General features: G+C 47.6%; 1 protein-coding gene across 3 annotated transcripts; it reads left to right on the top strand.

Annotated features, from left to right (window-relative positions):
* Positions 1 to 363: 363 nt before the first annotated feature.
* On the top strand, positions 364 to 24926 carry LOC108155384. 3 transcript variants are annotated; one of them, XM_017286171.2, is made up of 7 exons: positions 364 to 565; positions 4293 to 4556; positions 10718 to 10799; positions 14240 to 14409; positions 14482 to 14763; positions 20687 to 21194; positions 21286 to 24926. In XM_017286171.2, the coding sequence occupies exons 2-7, from the start codon at positions 4497 to 4499 to the stop codon at positions 24351 to 24353; spliced, it is 4170 nt and encodes a 1389-aa protein (XP_017141660.1). In that variant the 5' UTR covers positions 364 to 565; positions 4293 to 4496; the 3' UTR covers positions 24354 to 24926. The 3 variants fall into 3 exon arrangements, with proteins under 3 accessions (XP_017141660.1, XP_033245070.1, XP_017141652.1); XM_033389179.1 differs by lacking the exon at positions 364 to 565 and adding an exon at positions 2524 to 2816; XM_017286163.2 differs by lacking the exons at positions 364 to 565; positions 4293 to 4556 and adding an exon at positions 5083 to 5221 and having other exon boundaries at positions 9760 to 10799.
* Positions 24927 to 24996: the final 70 nt, after the last annotated feature.

The raw sequence follows: 24996 nt of genomic DNA, 5'->3' as shown, positions 1-24996 counted from the left end.
CACAAATTTAACGAAAGAGGTCGGACACGATTGGTTAGACCGGAAGTGCTTCACCTTGAATAAACATACCTTGCCCGATACTGGTATTCGCATCATAGCTGCTGGCCAGCTTCCATTCCAAATGGCTCTCTCTCTCTCTAGTCTCTTTGCGGTTCTCTCTCGCTCTCTCTCTCTGTATGTGTTACTTGAATGAATACCCAAGTGGCTCTGTGGCTGGCTAGCAGATGTACCGACCACAAAGCTGGGGCTTAGCTTTTGAATGCGAATGGGAAATACTGATCGCCGATCGGTGGGGCTCTGGCTGGGTCTGGGGCTGGAGCAGGGAGCGGCGGCTGAGCAGCGCGCGCGATCGCCAATTTTGCGGCGACAGACGGCAACGGAGCTATGGTTATGGCAGCAGGTAGATCAGTTGTGAATCTGGCACAGACGGACTACAACAAACCATTTGGCCTGGCCTGCTGCTCAAAGTGCTCTCGCGACGGGCGTACGCAAAAACGACAAAAAAACGCGCGCGCGACTCCTTCTAAGTACTATCTCTCTCTCTCTCTCTCGTCCTACCCTTTCGGTTAGTGTGTGTGTGACTGTGTTGCACTGTTATTAGTGTTATTGTTATTACTGTGTGATTAATGAACCGGGATAATCATCAAAAGATCACTCCCCACATCCCAAATAGCTCATCTATCGACGATCTATGGACTGAAAATCGATAGATGCATCCTTGATGGGCACCCATCCCTAGGAGCGTGCCTGTCTGCGTTTTTGGACACGCTTGTCTGCCCCATTAGCCATTTTTGCAACATCTGTTTGCCCAGACGCCCGTATCCATGCGTTCATGTGTCTTTTGGCTAATTGGATGGCTCTTTCCCTCTCTCTCTCTCTCTCTCTCTCTAAATGCCACGCTCAGCCTCGCTCTGTCCCCAACTCCATATGTGCGTTTGTTTGTTTTTCTTTTTTTTAAGTGTTCGATCTGTGATCTGCGAGAGAGATCATCTGATGAAGCCCATTGCCTAGTGCCTAGTGCCGACCTTGCCCGATCTCGTCCAGAACCGAGATTTCAGTAGAGCTTATACATATATACAGTACATGTAAATTTCTAGACATATTCGGGGATATATGCACATAGTATAGCGAGTGATCGTGGTGTACAATCGAATAAACTCAAATGCGATCGAATCGAAATCGATTCAACTTGACGATGACAATGACTCTTTCGCGATGTTAGTTTGTATCTTTATTTTGTGGCTTTCGCCGCGGTCGCCGTAAAATGTTTTGCATATGATTACAGTGAAGCCTTCGCTAACGAACACGTTTTAGCATCGCCTCGCCAGTTTTAGGCGATACTCTCTCCTTCTTAGGATACCATTTTCGAAGGCGAAAATTTCTTTTGGTGGACAACCAAAAACAAAACTGAAAGATGGTCTTAACCTGGAAACAATATATTCAACAGAACATTGCGCTAAAGGAGCTTCTTAAGACAAATTATGCGGGCAAGCAACTTTATAGAAGAATATTTTCCTTCCGAGCTTAAACGTACCCTCTTCCTGAGCAAAACAGGAACATTGTGCAAAACGTTCTTGAAACTAGGAAAGGTGTCTTTTATCAAGTAACAAATCTTGCAATCTTTTGCATATAGTAGTACCAAACGGCGTAAAATTGTAACATACGCAAACTATTCTTTCACCGTATTGACGCGCCCTTCATGAATCTGTCTGCATAAATCATGAATCTGCATTCATACATATGTACGTACATATGTACATATGTACATATATACTATCGACTCACTTACCCATTTATTAATTGATTGGTCACTATTAATTCCTTCATTAGTCTAGAAATTCATTCACAGCTCCTGGAGGACCATACTCATCTATTCATTTATTCATTGATCTGATCTATCCACTCATTCATCTAACCACCTATCATATGTGCATATCGTATGAGTGAATATTCATCTCTGCTTTCATGTACGAATACCAATCCACTCATTCAACATTTATTCGACGAATCATTTTAGGACTGTTACACTGTAGCGGGTATGACAAACTGTCAGTTCTACTTCATATGCCTTGTACGACGATATGTTTGCCACACATACACATACATACGTGAACACACACACACACAGACAGGCAGAGACCGCCACAGCTATAGCAGATCACAGTTCTATAATATATGGCAGATACTGGCTCTGTGTGGGCCGAAGAAAGAAAAAACGTTAAGTAAAAAAAACGCAAATAATTCGCTCATTTCGTCATTTCGAGCAGCTATCAATATTTGATATATGTCGGAATATATTTGCTATACATACATACATACATGAGTACATACATATGTATGTATGGTTGTGCATATGCAAATCCATTTTGAGATCTACGTATGGCTCATGGTGTTTGCCATCGTAAAATCCTCTGATTTTGTAGATTTGTTGGCTCAAACTGTTTGTGTGTCAACAATATTATTATGTTTTTATTTTCGTTGTTGCTTTTTCTTTAGTTGTTGTTGTGGCAAGAACGCTTGAACGTTTCATTAACTGGCGGGGGCGGGTGGTGGCGGCCGAAGGCGTTTCAAATGGTTTGGCCATCAGGCTTCAAAGCCAAAAACGAAAACTCATTTTGACCAAATGCGTTCGAAACTATGCGACGAAAAAGCGAGTGGGCAGCACCACCAGTTCAAAGCAGTTCTTCGAGAGCAGCAATTATCTAAATGAGAAGTCAGTGAAAGAGGAGATACAGAAGAAGCAGATCTGCTGATCACTCCGACAGGCAGAATAGTTCAAATCAAGTCCAAGGATGAACACAATATGGCTCAAACAGGTACGGTTCCAGTAGCTTTTCCTTCCCATGAGAGGTATCCACAGAAATTGGGAGTAGAATATTACCTATTCGACAGAGCATTCACTGTAATCGGCTAAGATCCTTCTCCCAATAGCGATAGCATCTTTATCTAAATCCAAGCCATTGCAACAATCTGCAAAAATTGCTGATATTTTTTGAGGTTCGATTTGATCGATTTCAACATTTAAAATAAGTAATATCGTAAATATTTTTCAGACATTTTAAAAATCAACATGTTCATTTAGTATTCCAGTGAGAATACAAAATTTTGCAATGTCGTTGTCAACAAAAATGGTGGGTGGTAGAAAATGCGCAAAATTTCAAGTGCACATTTATTTTTATACTCGTACGATATTTACGGACAGCTTAGAGTGCATGGAGAGCAAAATGTATGTCTGACGGTGACTTACAAAAGCCGTTTTCCATACAATGTCATTGTGAACGAGCATAATATAGTTATCCAAATAATTATTTATTATTATTTAGCTCTCGTCGTTGCTTTCAGCAAAAGATTCTTTACTCTTAAATGCAGGATAAGATATTCTTATCGCATACATTTTTTAAATCAGTATATTTTACATTTGAAATACATACATAAGTACACAAATTCTTGAGCTGATGATTTAAATTTACTAATATATTTTATAAATATTTTATTTGTGGAAAAATAAATAACAAATAACTTTCAGTTTTGAGAACTCAACACATTCGTAATGCGATGGCATTGTTTAGGAATTTTGTATACTCTCACCAGACTGTGAAGTGTGTGGTACATATAGTTTACATATATATGTACATATGTACATATAGTACATACATACATATGTACATATGTATGTAAATGCTGGGGATAGTTTAGCTATTAACGAAAAAATAGTCTGTGACATACGATACGATTGATACTGATTAGCCAAAAATTTCGCTTACGATCATTTCAAAATATTATTGTACTGTTGGGTTTAAATAATATTTAATATTCGATAAGTAAGACAAGAAAAAAATGAATCGACATGTATTTTCTCTGTGAATAAATTAATTAAAAATCCATAGCCTTAATAACTGGGTACCGTGATGGAGTGCAAGTTTAAAGGCTATCGATAGTTTATGATCATATAAATAAAATAACTTTCCATTGCCTTAACAATTTAAAAGCTAATTTGTATACAAACTATGATATCAAAGACTATGCAATACCAAGAAAGTGCATGGGAGACCTTTGGTTTTGTTGGAAATTTTCGGATCGAAAAGTACGTATTTTCTGCGCCGCAGAGAGAATAGTCCAAGAGAGAAGTGACGTACCAGTATCCCCCGCGCCACAAACAAGGAGCTTCGAACGGCAATTGAAATGAAATTTTTCCTGATACAATATCTTCGTATTTTATAGTATTTTATCTGCATCGGCACCGTGGTGCCATCTACAGACTCTTGGTGCATAAACTCCCTGCATACTTTCAGGCGCAAATTGGATTGAAACTTGACTAAGCAAATTCGTAATCCAATGCAGCTGAGAAGCTTTCGTGCTACATCTCTTTGGCTGCTTTATTGCGATTGATTTGCAAGATAAAATCTTGCAATAAAAGCAAAATAAAAAAAACAGACAGAAAAGAACCAAACAAAGCGTGGATCCAAGCTCCTGCTGGTGGTTGCTCCATTAAAGCTATGGCTCTGAGCAAGACCAGCAAATCGAAAGCTGGCGCCAAAGACGAGCAAAATGAACTGGTAAGTACCCTGTACCTGTAACTACATCCCACCCCCTAACCCACCACACATACACATGCACACGTACATACACGAGCACACATATGCATTAAAATGTACATGTGTACACCTCTACATACTTGGATACTTTTGTGTAAGGTGGCAAAGGCAAAGCTCTCGCGTCGCGGGAAAACAACAATGATTGGCGGCGGCGGCGGCTTGGGCCCAAAAACTTTTGAGTTCAGGTGTAACAAACTAACGGTGCAGCTTGCCGCCATACCCCAGTCGTATGCGCGCCATCGAAGCTCTCGCTCGAACTCGCACTCGCGCTTGCGCTCTCCTTCAGCAGCGCTCCGCCGCGCGATTGTTTACCGTCGGTTTTTGATTTTCGGCTTTCGGTCTGAATTTTCTGCTGCTGTTCTTCTGTTTCTTTTGTTGCATTTTGTTGAGGGGCTGCGGTTCATTTAATAACGTTTAAATTCGAACTAAAAAAAACACACAAGTGCCCCAGTGCAACATCTACTCGTATTTATTGCTATTTGTTTTTGCACAATTTGCGGTTTTTTTATAAAACTTTTTTTTGCTAATTGTTACTGCTGCTGCCTCGGCCTGAATGGCAAAGGCAAAGTGCAAAGTGTGACAGCGCCAAAGAGTGTGTTCGCGTGTGCTGGTGCCCAGAGCGAACGGTGAGAAAAATAGGAGACAGCAAACGAGAGAGGGAGGGAGAGAGAGAGAGAGAGCGGGAGAAGGTGTAATGTAATGTAATGGATGTTTTAAGAAGCACGCCAGGTGATGTTCACACACAGATCCCTGAATATGTCCAGAAGGTGTCCCTATTTGTGTGCGAGGGACCAGGACCATGACCAGGACAGAGAATCCACGCAATCCATGCCAGTGAGGAGGGATGGAATGAGGATCGCAGGTTCAACTCTGTGTGACGAGGCCGAGAGACTTGGAGACCCATTTCCCAGTTTGCCCACTGCTTAGGGCATCCATGTGTGTGCGAGCGAATGTCGCATACGATGCTAGCTGCCAGCTCTATCTAGCGTACATGGCTCAGGCTTTAGTACGTGCAAAAAATTAATCATTAGCTCGAGTCTTGCACTCCTCACTCCTCTGGCTCTGACTATGGCTGCTCGCTTCGTTTCGTTTCGTTTTTCTTTGCTTTGCTGTCGTGACATTTGTTGCTGTTTCTCTTACCTGCATATTTGCTGTACATTTATTTCTTACTACATTTTCTTCTCATTGGAGGCTAGATCGCTTCTACTTGTTTGTTACATCATCCCCCCTCATCACCATCCTCCTACTCACGAATCGATCGAGTAGTATACGCAATATGTTGGTACATCAAATTCCTAATGCTCCTAGTTCCTATTGGAGAAGTATTGCAGCTCCGCCACCGCCCTTCCCACACACCCTGGCGGCCATAAGGCGCAAATATTTTCCCACCATTAAAAAGTTCCAAGTCCGAAAGAAATAACAACGAAAAGGATGACTTGCTTTGGGAAGCCGTAGCGTTTGATACCCTTAAAAAGTCGTTATTCATACATACACACATATCTTCAATTACAGCTTGTGTAGCTTTTCCTACAAAATGACTTGTTTTTTGATCGATAACTATTATGTCAGCTGTGTACATACAGATGCATATGACTTATGCACACACATACATATGTATGTATGTATGTATGTACAATGATTAAATTGTGATGGAATCTAGGCGTTAAAGAGTTTTTATGCCAAGATCCAGTCAGATTTAGCTTCAAAGGTATGTGAATAGTTTCAATGGATATAGACCGAAGTACGATGTTGGATATGGTTGGAATACAGTTTGCAGGTATGCATGTATGTATGTCTGTTCAGAATCTCTATACTCCGTGATAGGGTATCGAAACAGCAACAGCAACAGCAACAGCCATGAGAAACACACTCATGCAACAAATCATAGCCTGCACAAAAAGTGGACGACACCGTGCGGGCAGCAGGCGGGCGGGCTGACAAAGTGGTAGATCGTGGGGTGGGTGGGCGACGGGACAGGGTGGAGAGCCAGCACCCACAACTGTTGTTGTTTCTATCCCTGTCTCTCTGTTCGCCGTTAGTTTGTGGTTAAGTGTGGCTGCCTTTTTGAAAGAGCTTCGACTGTTTTTGTTGTTATTGTTGTCCCTCTCTTCTGCTCTTTTAACTTGTTTATTTGTTGTTTTTTGCTGCCTCTTTCATGGGGCAGTGTGTGGTGAAGGAGGGGAGTGTGGGGGCGGTCTGAACTATTTCTGATTTGTTTTCCCTCCCTTCTAAAAGGAAATTTGTTTTGGCTGCGTCCACAATTCAATGTCTTTGTATGGCCAAAAGGCGTGAATTAGCTGCAACAACAATGGTGGAGGGGCTGAGGTCGGCGAGAGGCCTGTTTGGATACCTATTCGTCGTTGACCAGTGCGTGACTTGTGGGCTCGGCTCAAACTTTGTCTCAGCTTGAAGCATTCTCACATGAAGTTGTCGCTGCTGTTGCTGTTGCTGTCGCTGCTTTTGGGTCAAGTAAAAGGCACTGGCAGTGCGATTGCATTCGGAATTGTCAGATTTTGCCAAACTCTAAAAAATCTCCAACTCTAGCTCGGCTCCGCTCGAAAAAAATACAAAAAAAAACAAAGCCAGCAGACGAAAGAGACCGGATACCTTCGGGAGCCGATGGTTTAGATACCCTTTCCCATAGAGACCATACGATGCGTATAGAAATAGCCGAATTTCATCACTGCAATTAATTGAGTTCGGTGGTATTATAAAAGATAACTCCCACAAGCTCCTATCCATAGCAAACGATCGATAAAATTATATATTTTAGGAAACTTGTAAAGTTCAAGCCAGAAAAATTTGGCCTTAAGGAGTTAGTCAGGTTTTCTCACACAGACTTGGATTAAAATCTTTTCGAGACTCAAAGAATCTCCATCCGACAGCTTCAATGAGCAAATCTTGTATAGAAACAGAACGGAGGATATCCCAACGCACCCTTAAGAATAAATCGTCCTTAAATGATCGGCAATGCTGCCCTTTTTGGGGGGCAAGCCCTTGGGGCAGAATGAGAATACCTTCTGCAAGGGTATAAAAGCTTGCTGTGAGATTTGTTGACTCATAGATGGGCGCGACCAGCTCCTAACCCCACTGCCACTCCCACTCCCACTTCCACCTTCGAGCGGGGCTCGACAAAAGAGGAGCCAGCGCCTGATGCGGAGACAGAGCACAGAAGCTTCCTTCTCTCTTTTCTGTTCTCTGTCAATTGTTGTCGCTTTATCCATACCTATGCGGCAAATAAAACTAACGAAGCCACCAAAACCACCAACAACAGGTCGCTTTGACCGGAAACAATTACAAAAATGGCCAAATTGCAGTCACAATTAATTGTTGTTGTGTCGGTCTGACGTCAGTTTTGCGGCTTCAATGATCGCTTATTGATGGTCAAAGCCGGGCCGGCCCCAGCACCGGTTGCGGAGCGTCCCAATGGAAGCCCAAATCGATCGCTAAAAACCGAAAATAGCAAATCAAGCAATCGGAAAAATACCCACCAACAATGGCACTCTTCAGATTTATTGTTCGTCTGCCTAATTATCAATTCAAGAATCGTTTTCGCACAACAGCAAATTAGTGGCAAGCTGTGGGAGAGGGAAGTCCGTCTCTGTGCCATGTCCATAGGAAGCCATTGAGTGTCTTGCGATCGGTGCAGAGCCAACAGACAAGCGACTGTCCAAAGTTGGGAAGCATTTGGATAGTTGGAAGCGATAATCTAGGTCATACTTAATGTAGTGTTACCTGAAGTGTTGACTGAAGAAATCATATATGCACGTATGTACATATGTAAATCGTATGATCTCATCGTAAGGATGGCGAATGTTTTGATTATTGGCTTTTTATGAAAACAGCCACATTGCTAGAGGAAGTGCACTGAGAGCTATTCGAATTGAGCAAAATACAAGTTTTGATGAAGAGAAATACATTCTGCAGCTCCAACAGATAGTTTTAAAAGTCTTGGAAAATATCCAGAAAACAAATATTAAATTTTCTTTTAAAGAGGTGAAAACTAAGCGGGAACGTTGTGAGTCGCAGCTACGGCCGCGACTCTACATTTATACCCGATACTCAGTCAGAGACTGAGGACACACACTGCACGATGAAGAGTGTGTGTGTGGAAGAAAGCGTGAGTAGGAGCGTTGAGAGCGTTGCGTAGCCACTGCAGTTTCATCCAGATTTAGCGATCTGCTTGAGAGTCATTCCCTATGATTCTGCAATTTTTGTTTTCTCGTATCTTTAAAATTGAGGATGTGAAGTATGGCAAGATATTGAAACAATCTTGATCTAGTGTGACATCACAGGAGCCTTCTGATGCTGATGAAGAACCGAAACGCTTCCTTCTGGGTGTTAGACACGTCCACGTAAAATTAGTTAAGCCCTTACAGAAGATTCTTTAATATTATTGTGCGAATTATTTTCAAGCTCATTTTTGTTTGATCTTCAGCACTATTGGTTCTTCTCAGCTCCTAGTTATTTTCGTTCTTGGCATTCTACTCTCGGATTTACCAGAAGCCATGGTTCACCCGAAGGAACTTGTCAGCTCAGAGTTAAGGTTCCTCCGCGTGAAGCCTGCCCGTTATCCAATGAGATTAGTCAGTTCAATTTTCTGTCCACACAGGCTTTTGTCTCATATTTTTGCTTGCTACAGTCACAGGCCAGAGGTTCTCCTCTTGTTTTTGTAGCTACCTTTGACCGCATTTTGGGCATAGTTGAATCCAACTGAGATGAGTTTTGTTTTGTTTGAGTTTCCATTTGGATCTAACATTTCACCGCCTTGAACTCTGCTCTTTGGGAGCTGACGCGGTTCGTTTTTTGAGTTTCTCTGTTTCCATCCGCTAAGGAGGCTCAAGAGCAAGTACCAGTCCCAATACCAGTTCCAATCCCAGTCCCATTCCCAACCCCCAGATCCATTTATGGCCCTTGGCTTAATGAGCTCGTGGCACTCGCTCAGCTGCACATGGCCCGTTCGGGGGTTTACGCTTGTGGGGTTTAACGCCCACCGGGAATGACTGAAGCGGCAGAACTATCTGTAGCCCTTTCTAACAGCCTCTCTCTCTCTCTCTCTCTCTCGTTCTCTCTATCTCTCTAGCTATACATATATACATATGTATGGTATGTCCATAATTTATGGCTAAATTTTGTTCTCATTTCGCTTCGATTTGGCTTATAGTCGGAAAGTTTTGGTCACCTGTGAAGGCTGGAGCTGCAGCCGGGAGCCGCGCTCTGAGATGTTTTGGGTGGCCAATGAGAACCGGATCCGCTGGAGAGCAAGTGCACAAGCAATACTAATCGGGTGGCCACTGGCTGTGGCAAGGGCAGCAACTCGAGCTGAAGTCTCAGCTGGGACCAGAGCTGGCGCAGCACACGGGCAGGGACAGAGGCAGCAGCACGATTAGGAGCAGGAGCAGGAGCAGAAGGAGAAGCAGATGCAGATGTAGTCAGCAGAAAGCGCACAGCCACAGCCACCGCCAGATGATCGAATGGTGGTGATCCTCCTACTGTCGCCATGCACTTGCAGCCGCAGCAGCAGCAGCAGTCACGCCCACGTCCAAGCACAGGCACAGGCACCGCCCAAGCACGATCCTCCTTTCCCCCCGGATTCACCCGACCGCAGCAGCAATGATTCCTCGTCGGCCTCCACGGGGGACACGGCCATCCCGGCCAGCTACCTCCAGCGCCAGCGCGAGCACCAGAACCGGGAACAGCACCAGCAGCCGGCCCGTCTCCTCCGACCTAGTCATAGTCATAGCCATCAGCCAGCAGCACTGCCCGCCCTTGCCCAGGGAAGATGGGTGCCGGTTCGTCTGCAGACGGAACGGCAGCCGCAGCTGCAGCCCACAAATGCCGTGCCCAAGCCACCACGTTCCCATGGATACGGATACGGATGCGGACGCCAGGGAGACTTTTTGGCCTCGCATCCGTCGCCTATCGCGCTTGTCCTTCGTGTCCAGGCCCAGGCCTTGCCAGGGCCACCGCTATCATTACTGCCCGCCGCCAGATACACTAACAGCACCACCACCACCACCAATCCAACCACCAATCCAACTCCAACCACAGCTACAACCACCACCACTGACTACGTGCGTCACGTGACCCGCGTTAATTTCTACGACATTGATACTTCGCAGGTCGAATTCGAACCCAAAGATGACGAAGAGAGCAACGAGGCAGCGGCAACCAATTGCGATACAGAAGCTATAACCAAAGAAGGTAAGTAGGGGGCACATAACATACGGGGTTAAGGGGAATAATCTGGAGCTGTTGCTGTAATAGGTAAATGAGTTGAGTTTATCATAGGGGACATCCCTAATATCCTGTCGGTTCCTACAGCTGGATACACACCGGATGCGTTCTATAGGGAATATTAGATCAACCAGATCATTAGTGGTGCGAAGACTGGCCAGACTTATTCCTGCTAAAAGGCCATGATCATGATATGATCTGGGGATCGTTCTGATCGCGGTGATCTGAAGCCCAGTTCAATCAACCTTGCATAAGCCCATTCAATCAGATCAATGGGAACGATCGTGGGTGAGCCAATCAAGTGACATCATCGGGCTGTCGAAACCATTCCAAGCATTAACTGACCAGCAATCAAGAAGAGGCCCGAGCGTGAGATCACAGCTGGAGAGAGGGACAGACTGAGACGAGATCTGAATAGTCGTAGATCTCCTTGCATTGTCCATCGATTACTCACTCGGCTATCGATTGTACGAAGCTCACTTCGAATGCAGACCGCGCGAGTGACTGAATCAGCAGGGAAGAAACTCATTCAGATTGATCTCTGATCAACCTTTCGCACATTAAAAATGCGACGGGGAGTCCCCAGAAAATCAGACACCTATGGGGGGACACCTATGAAAATGAACGTGGATTCATGAAAGAGAAATCCCTTATGGATGCGATGCGATGCGATGCGATGAGATCCATTCCCATATTCATAATGCAGCTAATCCCAAATTCCTTTCGCTCCCTACTTTCCCAGTTGCAGCGCTCCGGGGCGCCACTTGCGGAAATTATAGAAAGTCTTGATTTAATTATGTGATTAACATAACACAAAGGCGCTACTGCCAGCAGAAGCAGTGCCTCCAACAGCAACTGCAACAGCAACAATCAGTCGATTACTGGCAGCAATCTGAAAAATGTATGAGCCGAGCAGAAAGAGTGAAAAACGTGTAAAAATTAGAAATAACAAGCAGTCAACAGCAAAATGCAAATGCATGGAAAAGCGGGCGGAGGAAAACCCCACTCAACGTCTTGACAAGACTACATAAGACTGGCAACCGAGCCCAGAAAAGTGATCCGGCGAAAAGGCACAGCTTCGCAGATTTCCCACGTTAGCAAATCATTAAAAATCAACTGCAAGGTAGCCTGACAAGCGCCCGACGACATTTGGCCATATGCAAACGGTTGATGGTTGAAAAAATAATGGAAAAATTACAATAATTGGTGCACCACTCAAAACACCTCCTCCTCCTCCTCCTCCTCCTCGTCCTCCTTTTAGTCGTCTTTGTCCTCCCCCCGACTGCTGTTGAATCGAGTTCCTCCTAACAAGTGCTGCGCTGCAAAGGAGAAGGAGTGGAACAGATGAAAATCGAGATTGGGAGGAAATCGGTTGACAGAAACCGTTGGCCTGGCCATAATCGATACCACAATTAGTCCAAATGTGTGCAGCAGATCAGCAGATCAGCGGATCAGCGGGGAGCCCAATATGTAATGCAATCTTTGGCTATGGCCAAATCGATGGCAGAAATCGAGGCTTGTTAAGTGGGCGTGGCCATGCAACATAAATTAACATTAGCGTCAGCCCAAGCGCAATCGATCGAATCGAATCGGCTTGGATCGAACAATGAAAACGAAACTGAGAATGCTATTGCAGCCGATAAACCTCAACCGTCTCCGCCACCGCCGCCACCACTGCCTATGCCTTAACCTGCTGCACCACAACCACCTCCTGCTCCTCTTGCTCCTCCTTCCCTTCCCTTTGTTTGCTTAATTGTGATTGCTGTATTTGTTGCTGGCAAAGTTGTTGCTATTTATGAAGTGCCTGCCCGACTGCTCAGGGGGATGGCGAAGGGGATGGCAGAGAAGCAGCAGTTGCAACAATGCGGATATATGTATATGTACAAATGATAAAGATAAACAGTCTGGTCAGGCAAATATACGAACAATAGACTGCCGGGGCTAAGGGACGAGGCAGGGGCCTTGCCACAGTAAAAACTATGACATGACGAGGCTTAGGTCCAACGATAGATACATAGATTGCTTGCAATTGTAGAAAAAATACGTACAGATTTGAAACCCCAATCTCCCAAACTATCCAGTAGGTAATGAGAACTATTGCTGTAATGACATATAATCCGGATATAGTCGGATCTAAAGCAACCCATGAACTAGGTCGTTCCATCAATAAATCTGAATACAAGAATCTTTTTCGGAAAGAACAGTTGAACAGATGATATTTGTAATAAGAGTAAGCTTGATCATAATCTGCACTAAACGTGCATTTACAGAATAGTTTTTAACATTTAAAACACATCTCTTCCCAGATGTTTCACACGGGTTTCCTGGATAAATGCTTAAGAGGTTCTCTTGCCATAGAATTTAATATTATACTTAAAATAACCTAGAAATTAATATTAAGGAAAACCCTTCATGGGTCATTTTCTATGGTGCTTTATTTAGGAAATTGCCCAGCTTTCCTGTAGTTCAGCTCGGGCCTCCCTCTGTAGGCAGTCTTGACTGCGCCTAGTTCGATCGACTGCCCAGCGGATGGGCGATTGCGGGCTCGAATTTGAAGCGAGTCGCGAGACTGACGCCGGACTCCCCCCTTAGACGCCAGACAACGAGACGTCTCGTTTCGGTTTCTGCTGCTGCTGCTGCTGCTGCTGCGAATGCAGATAGATTATATAAGCGACCTTTAATGGTCCAGCGATTTCAATGCAGTCAGAGACGGAGCTGGGGACAGAGAGCCCCAGACGCTGTCGATGCAAAAAAGCGAAGAAAACCTCTGCTCCGTTTTCATTCAGATGCAACAAAAAAAAAAGAGCAGAAATCTGTGCTTTGGCAGTTGTCGGATGTCCGTGCTCGAAGAGAGCTTAGGCTGCCAGCTCTTGGCCCACCTCTGAGTGCAGGTTGCCCAACACAGGCACACACCGAGTACAGTTAGGCAGAGATCGGAGTCGGACTCTGAGACTGAGACTGAGACTGAGACTGCGGCTGTGGCTGGGACCAGATAGACCAACTTGGACTTGGTTACGTAATTGGGCGAGCAACTCAAACGCGGCAACAGATCGCTGAAGCGATTCAGTCTCAGAGCCCTGCCCCTCCCCTGCGCCCGTTTCTTTTGTTAGAAGTGGCAAGTCCAAAATGGGCTTTATCCACATGCAAATGAGGCATCTTGGAGTCGTGGCTGGTATGTTGCAACCCCAGCCTAAAAAAGAACTGGAATTGACCAACCAAAGTCCTTTGTGCGGTTTAATTAAATTGGAGAAAAGCTCCAAGGAAAAGCTTCCTTTGAGCTTGGTCTGAGCATCGGCTGCAAAAGCTTTGCCTACAGTAGAGCCGAGCTCAAGTGGAGCTTTCTGTAGTCTTCTTTTGGGAGCGGCTCAAAATTCGTAAAGCTCTAATCAAACTTCCGTTCATTGCAGAGGAGTGGATAACGAAGCGGAAGACAGAGCTAACCACGACCAGACAGATCGAGACGAGAGTGAAACGGCAGGTGAAGCTGCAGGATGGCAAAGTCATCGAGGACTCTGGCCCCATTGTGTCAACGAACACCACCGAGGACACTGACAAACAGGAGACGGAAACAACTGAGGTGAGTCAACTCTTGTCACCCATCAATCCGGTTTCTGTATTGGTGGTTTCCGATGATGGTTCTTGCTCGCAGAAACGCGATTTGGACCTTCCCGATGATCTGGATGGGAACGCCCAGCTGATCGATGTGGCAGCCCTGCAGGCTAGCGCTGTGAACGAGTCGCAGCTGACCCAGCTGCAGGAGGCCTTCGGGCCGGACAGTGGGTCCGGTGGTAAGCTGGTAAAGCGCATGGTCCCACGTCCCGTGGATGGGCTGGTGCGGCAGGTGGACGACAAGCGGGTAATCTCACACGAGGAGATCAAGGACTACCACGAGACGGAGGATATTCGGCACCTGGGTGACTTTACGGATCAGGTGAGTCCCAATCCTGTGACAGCGAGGTACATACATACATATAGTCTCAAAACTTACGTTTGCTAAAGAATATGAGCGGACAGCACTAGATACCGGTTCGCAGAGATGCAGAAAGAAGACAGGAGCGGTTTAGCCGCCTGTCAGGTCCATGCACACACACAGACATCAATGGAAGTGTGTCTGTTAGTGTGTAATCGGAGACAGGAGAGTGCGGACAAGCAAAACCGAATATTGGCGTAAATAACTGAAAATCAATTCGGCGTGAAAAGCCACAATGTAGACGGACAGCAGCGACGCCAGCAACGGCAGCGCCATTGGCCAGTTGCTTTGAGTTTTTTGTATACCCTTGGAGGTTATGACTTAGACCAGATGTATGCAACGCATCGATTATACATACATATGTACATATATTTATGATCAGTATTAACAACCGATTCGGTACACCACGTAAATACTACGCCAAATCGTATCGAAAGCGGCTTCTAGATTGTATAATACAGCTGGCACAAGAGCCAGATAACTGCATCGAGTGTGCTCTATCACGCCGCCAAAATCTTCAGTTTCTATCACGAAACGCATCGATCATACCTCATACAATTTGCGAGTATGTGATCAGGTGTTCCCCAAAACCGATCACTCGTTGCTGCTCTCTGATAGAAACGCTCTCTTTACGAGGGTATGAAAACTCCGACTCCCGAAGCTAGACTTCCTTTTCTTGCTGCTTCTTCTTATTTGTTCGGTCGCTGCCACTACCTGCGCTGATATCTCTGCTTCTGCTTCTGCCTCTGGTGTTGCTGTTGCTGTTGTTGTTGTTGTTGTGGCTGCTTTTAAGCTCATTCGAAAGTTATTGGTGTTGTTGCTGCTGCCTGCTGGCTGCTGGCTGCATCTCAAAAGCAACTCAAGCTGCGGGCCGTTCGCTGCCGCTGCTGCTGTCAGATCAGTCGCCGCCGAGCGAGCGCCAAGACAACTCGTTTTGCATTTAGCGCGTTCGATTCGGCTTTGCAGTGCCGTCGTGTATCTCTCTGTCTTTGCATTTGGTTTACAGTTTCTGTCTTTGCTTTCGCTACCAAAAGCTCGAGCGTTGGATAGACGTATTCCCCATTGGACCTAACATCTGGCTGTGTTGTTGTAGGTGTGTGTATTTTTTTTGTTTACAACGGCGCTGCTCTGTGATTTCGTTAGTTACTCTCTCTTCCTCTCTCGTGCTCTCTCGCTTCACAATTCTCCTACTCGCGGACTCTCTCTGGTGGGAGGTGTGTGTGTGTTTGTGTCTTAATTTAACTGTTAATGCGTGGGTCCACCTATGGCAGATGGTTCAACAGATTAGAGCAGCGCCAATTAAGTGCGAAGTGACCAAAAAAGCGGAAGGAGGAGCAGAAAAAGGAAGATCACTGAAAGAAGGCGCAGCATAGCAGCATATAGACGTCGAAAAAGGAGCAGCAAACAAGCCCAACCACAATTGGCATAATTCTTAAATGTGAGATATACGGTAACCCCATCTCCACCACGCCTACTCTAACCGTACCCCCAATAAGAGAGACTCTTAGACTCTATAGCTCTTGACCAGATCTGGAGCTAATGCCAACCTAACCGGTAGTTGGCAATTAACCAAACCAAAAAGGTATTGCCATTGAAGCTGCACGGAAAGAAAAAGGTTGAAATTTGAAAAAGATCGTGGTTCCCGTATCTTTTATGTGTGTCTTCAAGGTGATACATAATTCACCTGTACATATGGACATATGTATGTACATACATACAGATCCATATCTAAATATTGATGAATATCCACGGTTAATATTGTCACTAATAAATGTTATACCTTTTAACATACATACATATGTATATCTAAGTGATATACTACTATTTGAAAATGGAATATGTTTAAATCTGGTTACCTTACGGGATCATCCCGAAATATCAGTCTTTGATTTTCAGTGTATTGATGATTCCTCTTGTTGTGGTCGTTAATGTTACAAGAGGCAGTGAAAGACAGAGAGGGAGAAAACTGAAGAGAGAGAGAGAGAGAGGGAGAGGCAGAGTACACTCTTTGCGTTCGGGCTAGGGCAGCTGGTCTGCTGAGCTGCGCAGACCTGTTCTGAGCCAGGTTTAATCAATAGCTGGAGAGGAGTCTCCTGCTTGGATTCTAGGCGTGTCTGAGGAAGGTCCATGAACCTAACCACACATATACATCCAAGTACCCACACAACAACATATACACAGATTGAGATATAAACACAAAGCAGAATGGGGGGCTGTGGGGAGTAGACCTGAGACGATTGCAGTGGGCATTAAATTCGTCCATGCCACAACATTCACAGAAGTCTGCTGGCAAGAGAGACCCCACTAAAAAGTGTTTGGAATTTGAATTTTCATTTCTTGTATTTTTCAGTACTTCTTTGTATCTGTGTTTGTTTCTGTGTGTGTGTGTGTGTGTGAGGGTACTTGGCTAGCTGTAGCCCAAACCGAAACCCGTTTCGAGTGAGTCTAGGTGCCCACATGCTAAACCAAACCAAACCGATCCAGCCCCAACAACTCTAATCAGCAAATGACAATCAGCAGCTGGGGCAACGGCTGTGGCAGCGTCAGGGACTGGGACTAGGACTGGGACAGGAAAAGGGGCCGAGGGGGCAACAACTTCACGCAACGGAAACTATAACCAGATCCAGAGCAGACCCCACTCAGTCCTCTAGAGCAGCCCAAGTCTGGACTCCCAGACTCGTTCCCAAGTCGAGCTTCAACTTGGACTCGCAACGGGGCGTTTAACTAAGTATACACATGCCCAGCTGCTTGCCGCGCAGGGAGGCAAGCATTTCCGAACCTATAAATTAAATGTATGTACATGAATATTGTATAGCCATATCTGAAGGCCCATCTGCCTGGTCTTCAGATATGGTTCTGAAACCCAATGAAGTACTATTCTTCCCAGTAAAACAATTTTCGGGATCTATGCTACAGAACATAATAAACACATATGTACGTGCAAAATATATACATGTATGTACATATCCCGCCAAAAGGCAAATTTTGGTTATTTCTAACAACAAGGAATGTCCTGTCGGGGAGCTGATCTCTAATTTGATAGCAGATTCAATGAGGGGAGGATGTACGGGTATACCCCAGAATCGGAGCTCCTTTTCATTCATACAAGTTTTATAGTTCTGGCATAGACGATCATTTTTCCAATAATCCAAACAACAAAATCCATCTGCAAGGGTATCTGGTCCGTCCACTATTGGCTGCCCACTGCCACTGCCCACCGCCCGTCACCCAGCTTTGGGTGTACTTCTGACTCTGGCTCTACCTCTGACTCTGACTCTGGCTCTGTCTCCAGCTCCAGCTCGAGCTCAAGCACCAGCCCCGAACCTCATCATCGACTTGGCTATGATTATCATATGGAGCGGGCTGGCGCGTTGGCGTTGGCCGCACACTAACTGAATTACAATAATAATAATCGATCGCGAGCTCCGTGAGGTTGAGCAACTCCCAAGGCAAACTGGTCTTGGTCTTGGTCGGTGAGCCCAGCTCCAGCTCCAGCGCCAGCTCCAGCACTCCGACCGAGCCACCCCTTCGGCTCCCCTCTTAAACTCTGCTCATTTCTCTTTTTATTTCGTATTTTTTGTTTTAGTTTGTTGCGATTTTGTGTCTTTCATTCGGCTTTGTTTTTTCGACGGTTCGGTTTCGGCCAGGCCACTTGGCATGCCAGGCAACATGGCCAGCAGTCCATTTGAATATTGGTATGTGTGTGGGTATGGGTATGGGTATGGGTATGGGTATGGGTACATGCAAGAGAAGTATGTATGTATCTACTTATGGAGCCCTGTCACAGTCCCCGCTGAGTGGACCCCGTGCCCATTACCACTGCCCCTATGGCCCAGCAGGTCCAACTCTTTTCGTTGGAATTTAGTTTGAGATTCGGCCAAGTTAAGTCAAGTCGAAGATAAATCACAGCCATGAAAGAAGAGGGGATACACTCGAACAGGGCATACCCTCTACCCTCTAGTGTGACCAACATACGCCATGCGATTGTGATATTCACAGCTGCAGTTGGAAGGGTTTCCAAAAGCACTCCCTGAGAAGCCCTCGAATTTGATCACTCAGCATTTGGATATCCCTATTTTCAGATTTAGCCTAATGTAAAACAGCAAGCTCTCCCTTGAAGGAATATGCCCACATTTAGTGCGTAGCCCATTGGGTTACGGTATTTTTGGTCAATGACAAACCGCTTGACAATGCTATAAAAAGACTAGAGGGGCAAAGTCTGTCTTCGCTTCGAAGTCTGCGTCAGCGTCAACGTCATCGATTGATATTAATCATCGATTGGCGCGCCAACACCAACGACAACGACAACAGCTCTTTACCATCTCTATAGATCAGATTCCCCTTCTCTGGCTTTGCTTCGTTGATCAATCAGCGCCGTAAGCCAACAGACACCGTCGCGCACATTTGCGATAGTACGCATACAGTAGAGTTCAAAATAATAGGAGCTGGATGACGCCCAAAATATTCTGCGCATTCGCTGGGTTTAAAATAAAGAATTTGTCACGATTCCAAGGTTTAATATCATTTTTCCGAAAACTCAGTAATTTAAATATAATTTTTATTAAACATTACCCAAATCCTACCGCTTTCACATACATATAGGGCAATCAAGAGCTCTGGCCTCGAATTTTTTGAGGCTTAAGATTAATGAAAATTTTCTTTAACTGGAACCTTCATTTTCTTGGGCTTTAATCAGTGAAGAATCACTGCTAAAATCTGCACCACTGCGCGATTATGCATTGTGCACTGTGCATTTACAGATAGACATATGGCATATGGATGGCAAATTTCGTTTGCCATCGAACGCTGAATGGGTTGAAAAGCGAACAACCAAGGCCCCAGAGGCGAATCGCATCACTGAGGGGAGCGGATGCTGTATATGCAGGGGCAGGGGCATAGACAACGGCTGAGGGGTGGGATGAGTGGGGGCTGACTGACCATCAAGTTTCAGACTGAAAGCAAAACCAGCAACAAAACACTTTCTACGCGCGTTACCGTTAAACAAGGTCGACGACAACAAAAACTACAACCAGTTGTGGATCCACAGGTTGGTAGGAGGAGGGGGGGGGATCGGACAAAGCGATCTCTTCTGCGGTTCGGAGATGGCCAGCGCTGGTCACCCAGGCGTGCCTTTTGCATGTCATCTATTCCAGCGATGCGATCCCATCCGACCTTGAGATGTCTATGCCTAAGTTTTTCCTTCTTTAGTCTGCCCATACCACCCCACCGCACCACACCTCACCCTTCTCTTTGTTTTCTTTTTCGACTGCTGTCTCTTCTTTTGTTTATAGCATTTCAGAAGGTATTATCATGGTTATTAGTACATAGTACATAGGTTACTCGCATGTATTCTTAAGAAGCCTTAAAGCAATCCGATTGAGCTGGCGTTGACTTTGACCCCGTGAACGGACCTACCAAATCTGACGTGTGATCATACGATCTTATCGTACGAGTACCAATGCTGATCCTTACGATTAAGGGCAGTTGTACGTAGATCCATCCAGGGGTATCTGAAGCTTCGGTCATCGTTGCCATTGCGCTTGTATACACACGTATTCGAGCTGGCTTTGCATTCTTGACTTTTACCGCTAACCCAATGACGTTGCCCCATCCAAGCTTGAAGCTTGAAGAAGTAAATGGATTTTCCGCTGCTCCTCCGACTCTGTCTTGCTCTGAATACGAAAGCTAGCTGAAACCCAGCTGGGAGCTAGGACGGGCTGTGTGTGTGCAGTCACTGCATCGCTGGAGAAGTGATGCAACGTTTAGAGGGACGGGACTGGGGGCTGGGTACTGGGGACTGGGGACTGGGGATGAGCAGATGAGCTACTGCACTAGAATGTGGCATACTAAGCGAAAGTTTTTTGGCTTCTTTATTCCATGGCAGACCTACGTGAAGGCAGTACGCGAGGGAGCCGAGGATCTTGAAGCCGTGCTCTGCTCGCCGGAGAGCCAACGTCAGCTGGTGCCACTGGGGCCGCAGGTGGTCGCCAATCGGAGCAAGTCGCGCAAGACCATCGACTCGGAGGACACGCAAAAACGGTGTCTGGCCCAGGAGGACGGGACGCTGGTGACCGAGAGCAAGCGGACCACCGAACACGAGCTCATACTCGACGACGAGCTGCCCGAGAGGGATGAACGGGGCCTGCGGTTCGGACTGGAGCAGGAGCAGGTGACAACGACGGCGGCAAATCAACGATACTTCCGCCAGCGCGACGAGCAGCATGTGGATGTGCTAGCCAACGGCAAGTTGCTATCCACCGAGATGCGCTACGCGGCCGAGACGACCCAGATGGACAAGGACGGTCCCGGCGAATTGGAGCGACCTGGTGACTGGGACAGCCTCTCGGACCGCATGCGCAAGCTGCGGCGCTCCCAGCAGCAGCAGCAGAAGGGTGAGTACAGTCCGGCCCCGGTCCAGATAAATCTCCGCTCCTCTCTCCCAAAGCCAAGCTAATCCCTGTGGTGCTTCCGCTTCCCTTCCAGAGGTGGCCCTGCTGGCCGATCGCAAAGATGCTCTGACCAAGCGGCCTCTCGACTTTGACCGCGAGGAGGAGACCCGCAAGGGCGAGACGATGAAGTGGCTGGAGTCGCACTTTGGCAGCGAGTCCACTGCCTCCAACGACTCGCGTGACGACGAGGCCGAAGCCGAAGTGGAGCCCACCAAGAAGAGCTACTTCAACGTGACCATCAAGTCGCAGAGCCAGCCGGCGGCTCATGTGCATGCTCATGGCCATTCCCAGTCGCAGCTGACCACCCAGCATCCACATCATCCTCCCCAGCATCACGCCCATCACCCGCAGACCCTGCCCCGCAGTGCAGAAAGGGAGAGGGAGCGGGAGCGGGAACGAGATCGGGAACGTTTGCCTCCCGCCATGGCGGTCCCAGCCACCACACTGGAGCGCAAGCCAGCGCACCAGAGTGGGGCAGGACGCTCCAAGTACTTTCAGGGCATATCCAATTGGTCGGAGCGCAAGGAGGCGGGACCACTGGTAAATCACTTCTCGTCGCAGGCCTTCCGCGAGGACCTCCAGGAGACAATACGGCGCAACGGGCTCAAGAAGAAGATAAGCGGCCCCACTTCCAGCCAGGGATCGGGACTGGGAACGACTGCCCATGCACCGGACAGCCTGGCCAAGGACAGCTATGTGAGCCGGGAGGATATCCTGCAGCAGAAGCGCCAGAGCCTCTCATCGCAATTCCTGGCCCGCTCCATGCGCGGCTCTCACGATGCCCTCGACGACTTGGAGGCCATACCCGGCCCGGGACCAGCGCCAGTGCCGCCACGACCCGAGGAGCCGTCGCACAAGCGAGTGGCGTATGGACATCGCCACAACAACAGCAATCCGGTCAATGGAATTGCCCCCACTGCGGTAAACGGTCGCGGGAAGAGCTACGAGCCCGCTGCTCCAACGCCGCCCCTAACGTCTCTGGCTTCCATGGAGTTCTCCGGCAGCAGCAGCAACCTAGGCCTGGCTCGGCCCACAGTACCGCAGCGTCGACGTGCCATCGAGAAGAAGCTGGGCGAGCACATACATGCCCACGTCCATGTGCCCGTCAAGGCGACCGCACCCCAGCCATCGCTGGAGCCACCGCCAGACTATTCGCCGCCACCTCGCAGCCGCAGCCGCTCCTCGTCACCGCAGGTTGACTACCTGATGACGCGGCCGCCCCGGGAGGTACCCACCAGCACGATGACCCTCAGCCGGAAGCAGCAGCAGCGCACACGCTTCGCCCCAACGTCCAACTACCCGCCAGCATTGGGAGGGGGCGCGGGCGTGAGCACGGGTACCCTCCGTCCGGGGGCCACATCTGCCTCCACCTCAAATTTGTCTGCGGTCAGTGGCAGCGCCGGAGGCGGAGGAGGCCTTAGCAAGCCCAGCCGGATGGGGCAAGTCATAGGGAACTCGCTGCGCAAGCTGGTCAGCAAGATCCGTTCGGCCAGCGCCGAGCGGAAGTTCCGCATGAAATCCGCCTCCAGCAAATCCCGCGAGCAGTCGCCCAGCCAAGGTCACGGCGGAGGCGGGGGCGCCCCTGGTGGACCGGGTGCTGGGGTAACCACCTATCAGCAGTACAATGTAATCGATGGCCACATCGGGGGCGGGCACCGTCACAGCAGCAACGATTCAGAGGACTCGGCAAGCGACATTCAGCACCGAAGGGAGCGCGATAGAGACAGAGAACGTGAACGTGAACGGGAGAGGGAGAGGGAAAGAGATCGCGAACGGGAGCGAGAGCCTCTGAAGCCCGAGACGCAATCCACGCTAGCCATATCAACGCAGTCGGGACGACAGACCTTCAAGCGAGCCGAGTCCGCAGATCCCCAGCTGCAGCACCTGGAGCAAACGATCAGTCCGCGTCAACGGTACTACCTGGGCGAGGATCCCTACTCCAGCACCCTCTACGGGAAGGAGAACATCTATGAACGACGCCCGCGCCAGCGCTACGACCAGCGCGTGGAGGAACGAGCAGATCGAGAGCGGGACCGAGACCGGGAGGACGACTACTACGAGTCGCGGGCTCCGCCGCCTGTCACCTCGTCACATACCCTGGGACGCTACCAGAAGCACGGACAGCGCTTTAGCGGTTCCACGCCCAATCTCCACCAGCAGCAGCAGGACTACCGATCGGCTCAGACGTTGCCCCGCAAAATGCACGAACAGCGCTACAGCCTAGAGAAGCCCCTACCGCCCCACGGTCGTTCTACTTCTACCTATGTCACGGCCCCCCCGGCACCGACTTCACTGCAGCAACAGCACCAGCATCATCAGCAGCCGCATCCCCAGCAACGTGGAGTGAACCAGGTCCAGGCAATGCCGCAGGGTCCGGCAAAGCCTGCGCGCACCTATGCCAAGGTCTTGAACCGCAGCAAGAGCTTCAATGTGCACGGCATGAACGGTAGCAATGATCCTAGTCCCATCTACATAGAAAAGCTGACCAGGAACAACTACAGCGGCGGAGGAGCCGGAGGTGGCAACAGTAACTACAGCAATGGCTATCAACTGAGGCAGGGGCAGGAACAGGGGCTGGGCCAGAGCCAGAACTACAAGTCCAATCCGCATTTGTTCTCCGGGAAAGACAACTCGTTGAAGAGCGGCCTCAAGAGTCCTTCCATTGTCAATCTGATCAGTCGCAGTCAGAAGGATCTGACCAAGATAGCCACTGGCAACGAGGACGACCCGGACCTGCCATATCAGGAGGATAAGAAGCAGATGTACTTGCGTGGCCTGCACCAGCAGGCGCCAGATCTCTATCGGGTAATCCACGGCGATGAGGACTACGGTCCGCGCAGCCCCTCCACCAATGGCCACAAGTATCCGCTGCAGCCCAAGTACTCGCTGGATTCGCGGTCCCCGCCGTCCGTCGAGCTCAACAAGGACACGGCGAGCATCGTGCGTCGCAGCAGCGAGGTGGACTCCAAGCACCAGCACCAGCAACATGTCCACACACATCACCAGCATCTGCAGCATCCACAGCAGCAACAGCCGCATCTGCGACGGGGCTCCGGGGCGACCATCATAGAGCTACGTAATACTGCCGGCCATCGAAAGTGATTTGCCATCGCTCTCTCTCTCTCTGTCTCTCCCCCTCGATAACCACTTCTCGTATGCCGTATGGTCGAACACAGCCACACACAGTATGCCAATGTATGTCTCTGTCTCTGTCTCTGTCTAACTATTTGCTGTCTCGCCCGCTAACAAATGCCCGGCCTTGGCTTTAGTTTCATTTGACAAGCAGCAAATCAAAATAAAAGGCCAAACTTAATGGATGATCAGAAATCGAACGAAATCGCGACCATTCCTGCTGTCCTGCCACGCCTCTTCTAATCGTAATCTACAATATGTTGATTATAATAATACCTAAATTTAAATGCAATATCTATATTTCGATTAAATTTTTTGTTTTTTTTTTATACTAATCTTAACGTTTGTTGTATAGATACCGTTGTATGGATAAACTAACTAAAATAACTAATATTAATTCGATATTATTGTACATGTTTGATTAATAAACAAATTCAAATTAAAATAAAAAATACAAATAAAGTGCCAAAACAAACAAAGTCCTGGTCCCGAAAGTGGCTTTCGATTCTTCTGGTTGGACATGGCAACGTGATTGAAGAGTTATCTCTAACAAGTCCATTGATTGTGCGCCTTTTAATTTTCACTTTATTCACTTTCACACTGTGACTGTGAT

This window comes from Drosophila miranda, chromosome XL (assembly GCF_003369915.1).
Source record: "Drosophila miranda strain MSH22 chromosome XL, D.miranda_PacBio2.1, whole genome shotgun sequence".
In the NCBI taxonomy this organism is placed as follows: domain Eukaryota; kingdom Metazoa; phylum Arthropoda; class Insecta; order Diptera; family Drosophilidae; genus Drosophila; species Drosophila miranda.
The sequence above is the reverse complement of the archived record's forward strand: the minus strand, read 5'-3'. Positions and strand labels throughout refer to the sequence as shown.

Coding starts and splice junctions, on each gene's coding strand:
- LOC108155384 (XM_017286163.2), top strand. CDS start 10,070: ATGGTGGTGATCCTCCTACTGTCGCCATGCACTTGCAGCCGCAGCAGC. Junction 14,410..14,481: donor AGGAGACGGAAACAACTGAG/GTGAGTCAACTC, acceptor TCTTGCTCGCAG/AAACGCGATTTGGACCTTCC. Junction 21,195..21,285: donor CCAGCAGCAGCAGCAGAAGG/GTGAGTACAGTC, acceptor CTTCCCTTCCAG/AGGTGGCCCTGCTGGCCGAT.